We start from the raw sequence: 8767 nt of genomic DNA on the forward strand, positions 1-8767 counted from the left end.
AGCGTAGGAGTGGACTCATATACAAGATTGAAGAATGGACTAAGTTATCCCCTTATACAAATTAGTTGAAAGTTTGATATTCCTTCTTAATAAATCTAAGACAGATTGAAATCAAAGACCTTAAACATATAAAAAAAAAAAAGTGTTTGGAAATCTAAACCCCAAGGGTAGGTGCATTTGAGATGGATATTGCATAAGCAATTTCAAATTCTTTAGAAGAAAATATATATCCAAAAAAAAAAAGGGAGGATGCTTGTGCAAAAGAGTGAAGATTTTAGCGCACAGATAGAAAATAAATAGTCGTTTCTTCACCTGATAATCTTCATCATTTATAGTAAAACATTTTTCCAACCACTACGGTGGGTTTTCCAGATTTGGATCTTCCTCCCTCTCTTCTTTTCTTCTTCAATGATCCTAATGCCCACCTACTTTTGTATCTTTCACTTGTGTTGGCTGGCAATCATAAAGTCAAATGAATTTATTCTGGTTGTCCCTTTGCCTGGCTTTTACGGCTTCAATTCATATATAGTTATTCAATCAAGACACACACACAATCAAGACACACACACACACACATGTATACACACGCACGCACAAACACGAAAGTAGTTGAAAAGTAAATTCATCCATGTGAATAATATATTTAGACTGGACGTCCTGTTATTACTAATTTTATTGTTTATCAGTACAACTTTGTTGGTGCCTTGGTGGTCTGGTTTCATATATAGAAGAAGAGCATTCACGTACTCATCTTTTAATATTATTACTGTCGCCAGGAACGGGAAGGAAAAGGAAAGAAATATTGAACTAGAAAGTATACAAACACATATTCTTAGTAAAACAAGGAGCTTCACACCGCATATTACAGTAATGCAAGTAGATTCTAGATCTAACACAATTATCAATTAAAATTACACAACCTGCAAGATAGAACATATAGTTCCTATAATAGTAAGAAACAAGAGTATTATCGCTGCGACAGTTGCTGTGCTTCTCCATGAATTGCTGAAATATACTCTTTTCAAAGTTGTCTTGGCTCTATTCCAGGGATTGTTGTAGTGTTCTTTGAGCTGCTCGCTTAAGTTATAGTAAGACGATTTGCTTTTAGGTATATGTTGATTAAGTTTGTTAAACATAGTTGCCACTGAAGCATCGTCCCCCATATGATTGGAAATAATTCCACTTCCAATGAGCAATTCCACATCCGTTTCATCATTAATAAGGTAATCCATCAGTTCAACATAATTGCAAACCTGAGCATTCTCCCGGTAAAGGCACTGCTCCAAAGCCATAATGTTTCTAAGCAGACATTCCGTAGAGTCATATACATCTAGCCGTGGTATCTGCAATTCATTAGCTTCAAATTTTACATCAAGTACGCTCTGTCCTGTTTCAATTTCAATACACTTAAACTTTAACCCTGACTCATGTAGCTTTACTGCACAAGGTAAATCAGAAACCCAGTTTTTATCTGACACTGACGAGTAGCCTTCGAGTAGACTAATTCTTCTCCAATCTGTGAAATGTTTAACCTTATCAACGGTTGAAGTACTCAATCGAACACCCATAAATTTGCCAAAGAAATTAACACAAAGGTCCATGAAGGGAGGTAAGGAGGTGTCAACGGAAGCCAACTTGTATATTTTCTTGAGGACAAAATACGGAAGTTGATTTTCAAATAATTGCAAGTCAGTGCATAAAGTATCGACTGCTGCTGGTGTATCCAATAATAATATATCACTTACAACATCTAAGCTCACTCTTAAGAAGATCTCCATAATAAAAATAGAATCATATAAAATCATCATAACAAACTCATGACTCTCAAGTGAAAATGTTTCTGCGTAACAATCACGAATTTTTTTTTCATTGTCCTTGATGAAACTTAGAATCTTATCTATTTTCTCTTCTTTCCCTGTTGTTAAATTTTGAAAAAAGCTTTTCACATACTTCTCTTTCTTTTCCATGTGAGATAATTCCCATTTGTCATGGTTGAGGGGGCCAACTGAAATTACCTCAGGAGTGTAGACTTGCTCATTTACACTACGAATCTTTTTAGGCACCCTGTAAATAGAGCACTGACCACGAATAGACTTGAGCTTCAGGCTTTCATCAGTGTCATTTAGCAACTCTTTGACCAGATCTTGTTTATAGGCAGTAGTCATCTCCATGTTCTGTTAAAAAAAGGACATTTACAGTGTCATTATTGTGAGTTAGAATAAACAACTCTATTGCATTCAAGATTGTGAGGTAACATGTGGCATTTTCCTATTAACCAGAAAAAATATATGATGTTTGAGGAAGAAAAGACCCATACTCTGTTATTATCACAAGTTCGAGTGTACACCCCCTCATTGTGCCTGGGATACTGAGACAGAGGAGGGTTTTCAAAATCCCTTGCATGTGCTAGATAAAGAAAATACAAAACAGAGTCGCCAAATCAAACCAAGCAAACTTCAAATAATCACTCAAAATAATAAATTGAAATGACAAAAGTACACTTAATAGATAACCATTACCCGAGCAATGAAATGGACCAGGAACAGGTTTGATGGGCGGAGCTGCATTCTCAGTGATAACTCCCTGTCACATAACGATGGGATAATATCATCAAAAGACAGCCCATAAAGACAAAAACATATCAAGTAACGATCATATCATTGATAATTAAATGGTTCAGCAGCTTCCAGCAAGTAATATGATTCTACCACACGAAATACTCAAGATTATGAGGTAACATGTGGCATTTTCCTATTAACCAGAAAAAATATATGATGTTTGAGGAAGAAAAGACCCTTACTCTGTTATTATCACGAGTTTGAGTGGACAATGTTTGATTGCGCTTGGGAAACTGAGACAGAGGAGGGTTTTCAAAATCCCTTGCATACGCTAGATAAAGAAAATACAAAACAGAATGGCCAAATCAAACCAAGCAAACTTTAAATAATCACTCAAAATCATAAATTGAAATGACAGAAGTACACTTAATTAATAGATAACCATTACTCGAGCATTCATAATTCCGAGGCGGAGACCTAGGCGGAGGTGGAGGCGGAACTATATTCTCAGTTATACCTCCCTGTCACATAATGATGGGATAATATCATCAAAAGACAGTCCATGAAGACACAAACATATCAAGCAATGATCATATCTTCGATAATTAACTGGTTTAGCAGCGTCCAGCAAGTAATATGGTTCCACCACACTAAATACTCAATTTCCTCTTAACCAGAAAAAATATATGATGTTTGAGGAAGAAAAGACCCATACTCTGTTATTATCACAAGTTCGAGTGTACACCCCCTCATTGTGCCTGGGATACTGAGACAGAGGAGGGTTTTCAAAATCCCTTGGAAACGCTAGATAAAGAAAATACAAAACAGAATGGCCAAATCAAACCAAGCAAACTTCAAATAATCACTCAAAATAATAAATTGAAATGACAGAAGTACACTTAATAGATAACCATTACCCGAGCAAGGAATAGGATAATCATTACCTGAGTAAGGAACAAAAACAGGCTTGATGGGCGGAGCTGCATTCTCAGTGATAACTCCCTGTCACATAACGATGGGATAATATCAGCAAAAGACAGCCCATGAAGACAAAAACATATCAAGTAATGATCATATCATTGATAATTAAATGGTTTAGCAGCTTCCAGCAAGTAATATGATTCTACCACACGAAACACTCAAGATTGTGAGGTAGCATGTGGCAATTTCCTCTTAACCAGATGTTGAGGAAGAAAAGACACTTACTATGTTACCATCACGAGTTTGAGTATACAATACTTGATTACGCTTGGGATAATGAGACAGAGGAGGGTTTCTAGCATCCCTTACCTCCACCAGATAAAGAAAATACAAAACAGAGTGACCAAATCAAACCAAGCAAACTTCAAATAATCACTCAAAATCATAAATTGAAACGACAGAAGTATCCTTAATTAATAGATAACCATTACTCGAGGACAGACAAGGAGGAGGCGAAACTACATTCTCAGTGATACCTCCCTGTCACATAACGATGGGATAATATCATCAAAAGACAGTCCATGAAGACACAAACATATCAAGCAATAATCATATCTTCGATAATTAAACGATTTAGAAGCTTCTATCAAGTAATATGATTCCCCCACACGAAACACTCAAACACCCTACCCTTAAACTAGGATCAGACTCGGACTCTGAGCTTTCATCAATGTCAATTGACGACTCTTTGACCAAATCCTCTTGTGTCGAGGCAGCACTCATCTCCTTGTTCATTGTTCTGAAGTCAAAGGTCTGTATATAACAATAGTCAATAACAATCAACTGATAATCACCCTCAGAAGAAAATTTTGACAAATTTTGTTTTTTGATCAGTTTTAACATAATAGAGTTTAGATTCGTTTATTCAAAACTAACAGGTGTTTTTTAATTTTGAAATAATTTTATGTGTTAGTACAAAAATCCCAAGCTCAAATAAACATTTGATTAATTTTGGGTGGATGAAAATGAATAAATGATAAGAATATATCATTAATTAAAATAACTAAAAAAGTGAAATTGAAACTGAATCTTTTGGCCCCGGAAAATAAGAATTGCACCAGAGAGTTCTTCCTCGCTCTTGATTATATTTCAGCTCGTACCATAATATATTTGATTTTATAAATGTGTCACTTAAACTTATGCCATCTCACTGCCTCACCTTGTATTACTATATTTATCTGTAATGTGTTTCCTCTTCTGGCTTTATATTTGATTTTAAAGGTGTGTATAATTTACTTCAAATTATAAAATTAAACCAAACCATTTAAAAATTACATTTTAGTTCGGTTGGTTTGTAAAACGGTTTAGTTTAGATTAAAGATTTTTCAAACCATTTTTTTCTATTTAAGTTACAGTTTAAACAATTTTCAAATCAAAACAAACTATAAACTATATTTTTTTAAAAAAATATATGTGTTTGATAAAATTTTTTAATAAGTAATTAGATGTATAATTTATTTTTATATTTATTTTATTATTTTCTTCAAATATATATTATAAATATATTTTATATTTATATTATATTTTAAACAATTATAATTTAATTAATTTTATTAATATTATATATATAAATAAATGGTTTTAATATAACACAAAAGAATAATTTTAAAAGATTTTCATTAAGATGATCCGATTATATATTAAGAATTTAATTTTTTATTATATATTTTATATACATTTTTCAATAAATAAAATATTAAAATATTATAGTTCATACACCATTATTTGGGTTATTGAATAAAATAATTTATTTTTTTCATATATAGAGTCATTTTTTTTATTATACATATATATCCTAAAATATAAAATATTTAAAATATTTTTAAATTTTATATTTATCCAGTTAAGATTCACCTAATCAAGTATAAACTCACCTAATTAAGACATAAGACTCACTCACTCACCGAAATAAGAGTAAAATATGAGTTAAAGTGAGATGAAAATATGAAAATTTTTTATGATTTCGACATTGGGATGGTTGGTCAGGGGGTCAAACACCTAGCTAATTAATCTATTTATAAAAATTTGATTGGTTAATTAATTTATTATTAAAAATTTATTAGTCGGGGGGTTGGCCAACCATCTAGTCAAACACTTAATAAACCAATTTATTTTTAAAAAATTAGTTGATTGACCAACCATCAGACTAATTCTAAATCTTATAATTTTTTTTTTTCAAAGATAAAATCGACTTAAAAAACGATTATCTTTATATGTTAAAAAAATAATTTTTTATATATATATATATATATAAAATAAAATAAATAACAAATTTAATTAATAAGTCCTTCATAATTTTAATTTGACAGCAACTCTTCTAGGTGGCCGAATTCTTTGATTCACATTCACTCAGACCAATTAAATTAAGAAAAAATAAATACATGTTGATAAAAGAATATTTGCTGTTATGAGAAATTTTTAGTTGGATACGAATAGATCCATCAGAATTTCATTTTGCAGCTTTGTCAGAATTATTGAACATACTTGCACCTGAATCAGCCATAATCTTGATTCTTGCAAACTTTTTCTTTTGAAAATTAGTTACATGTGGTTGTGCATCATCGTATAATGACTTTTGCAAACATGTTTTAATTATTTTGTTTCTTTTTGCGTGAAATTTTGTTTCTTCAAACTTTGTTTAGGGAATTTTTGTATTTTTTCTTTCTATCACTTTTGTTTTTGTTTGTAAGATGGATAGGTGGATATTACCTTTTTTGAATAATTTTAAAAATAATTTTGACATAATAAATGTCATTTGTGTTATAAATATAATTGAATAAATTACAAAATGAGTGAGTTGCAAAATGAAAAATATAATTTCATTAAACCAAGGCTGCAGAAAAGAAGAAGAAAGAAGTAAGAGTGAAGAAATAGGAAACAAGAAGCAAGACTGTTTGGATGAAGAGGTGTGTATACAAATGAAGGTAAGGGGATGTTTATATAGACAATTCACTGTCCCCGTTATTAACTAATTTGCATGTTTATATTCTTGCATTCCTACCAATTTTTCTAAATTTGTGGCATATGGTGGAAAATTCATCAGACATGCAACACTCTCTTTTAGATTTTTACTATTTACAAATAATTATATTAATCTTATTAAAAAAAAAACTTAATGAGATAAAAATCAAAACAAAAAAATATAAAGATAATTGAGACATCATAATTAGAATATTTGTATTTATAATATACAAATAATATAATGACATAATAAAAAGATTACAATATACCTGAGTTGATCGTATTGTTAGATTTCTACTACTTACAGATAATTATATTAACTTTATCAAAGAAAAACTCAATAAGATAAAAATCAAAACAAAAAAACATAAAGATAATTGAGACATCATAATTAGAATATATGTATTTGTAATATACAAATAATATAATGACATAATAAAAAGATTACAATATACCTGAGTTAATCGTGTTGTTAGATTTTTACTACTTACAGATAATTATATTAACCTTGTCAAAGAAAAATTCAGTGAGATAAAAATCAAAACAAAAAAACATGAAGATAATTGAGACATCATAATTAGAATATCTGTATTTATAATATACAAATAATATAATGACATAATAAAAAGATTACAATATACCTGAGTTGATCGTGTTGATAATATATTATAAATATAGTTAAATAAATTGCAAAATGAGTGAATTGCAAAATAAGAAATATAATTTCATTAAACCAAGGCTGCGAAAAAGAAGAAGAAAGAAGCAAGAGTGAAGAAATAGGAAGCCAGAAGCAAGAGTGTTTGGATGAAGAGGTGTGTATACAAATGAAGGTGAGGGGATGTTTATATAGACAATTCACTGTCCCCATTATTGACTAATTTGCATGCTTATATTCTTGCATTCCCACCAATTTTTGACTCATGTAGCTTTACTGTACAAGATAAATCATGAACCACTTCTGTGGCTGGCATTTGTAGCTTCATTGTACAAGCTAAATCATGATGCCAGATAATTTTTGAGTAGACTAATAATATTCTTGTGTCCTCTCATATATACTTTCCATCCAAAGTTCTTCTCACCACTTGGTTATTTGGACCTACAAAACCTTGCATTTTTCTTTAACAGGGAAAAAAAAACTGAAAGTTTTGGTTAATGCTCATAACAATTGAGCAAAGTCAAACAAATTATAACAACACCAAATACAAACATTTAGGGAATAATAAAAATTTTCAGTGAACCCGAGATTTCGCGTGTATTGCATATAGATTATACGGTGGAAAAATTGACCTCCATTATGTATAACTAAATTCCCTTAAACCCTCCAATATGTGTGCTATTTTCAATTAACCCTCCAATAAGAAAGTCTACATTCATAACCCCATGCATAGAAAAAATTTCAATTACCTTCTCCTATGTTTAATAATATTACAATAAACCCCTAAGACGATTAGTGAAATTGATATGCTTCGTCGGATTTAATTCCCCGGTATAGTGTACTAAAATTACAATAAACCCCCCAAACGCATGTTGTCAAATTTCACTTACCCCCATTATACATACTTATATTCCATACACTCCCCATTATGGGACACCATTTGTGGGGCCTAATAAAAGGAGCATTGAAGATGAAGTGGGCCTGATTTCACGTGATTCCGTAATTATATACATTTATGATTAAAGACGTGAAATCACAGTTACCATCTTGGGGCATTTTCTGATGTCTTCAACTTCAACCCCACCATTGATCCGTACAAAAGAAGATAGATTTGATTCCTCCCATATGAGATGTACCTGTCACTTCCATAGTGTCGGTTGGATTAATCGAGGGATAAGGAAAGCTAAACCTTCCTTTTAAGCTCGAATTGGAGTCCAAATGCATGAAAATTAAATTTAAATTTGGTTCAGTTTATTTTGAATTTGATCTTTTGATTAATTTGTTATCAAAATAATATTCTTTTAATACATATTAATTAAAATAATATCATTTTATATTAAAATTTTTAATTTATAAATTTAACGAATAACTCAAATTCAAATTTAAATTTAATTAAATTTGTATAAAATTGACTCATTTTAGACTTATTTAAATTAAATTTAAACTCAAATTTAAATAAATTTAATTTGTATATAACTTTCAAAATTAACTCAGGAGTGTAAACTTTTTTATCTACACTACGAATGCTTCTAGGCACCCTGTAAATACAGGGCTGACCAGAAAAAGACTTTTACCAATGCCAGTTAGCAACTCGTTGATCAGATATTCTCGT

The 8767-nt window shown here is 30.7% G+C and overlaps 1 protein-coding gene across 2 annotated transcripts; it reads right to left on the bottom strand.

Moving 5' to 3' along the window:
* Positions 1 to 777: 777 nt before the first annotated feature.
* On the bottom strand, positions 778 to 7394 carry LOC123207486. 2 transcript variants are annotated; one of them, XM_044624964.1, is made up of 10 exons: positions 7142 to 7394; positions 4170 to 4292; positions 3503 to 3560; positions 3274 to 3362; positions 3007 to 3079; positions 2801 to 2889; positions 2520 to 2583; positions 2318 to 2406; positions 2016 to 2174; positions 778 to 1516 (listed from the first exon to the last, which is right to left on the bottom strand). In XM_044624964.1, the coding sequence occupies exons 2-10, from the start codon at positions 4272 to 4274 to the stop codon at positions 1436 to 1438; spliced, it is 807 nt and encodes a 268-aa protein (XP_044480899.1). In that variant the 5' UTR covers positions 4275 to 4292; positions 7142 to 7394; the 3' UTR covers positions 778 to 1435. The 2 variants fall into 2 exon arrangements, with proteins under 2 accessions (XP_044480899.1, XP_044480890.1); XM_044624955.1 differs by lacking the exon at positions 7142 to 7394 and having other exon boundaries at positions 4170 to 4868.
* Positions 7395 to 8767: the final 1373 nt, after the last annotated feature.

The sequence above is a fragment of the Mangifera indica genome, chromosome 2, assembly GCF_011075055.1.
Source record: "Mangifera indica cultivar Alphonso chromosome 2, CATAS_Mindica_2.1, whole genome shotgun sequence".
Taxonomy (NCBI): domain Eukaryota; kingdom Viridiplantae; phylum Streptophyta; class Magnoliopsida; order Sapindales; family Anacardiaceae; genus Mangifera; species Mangifera indica.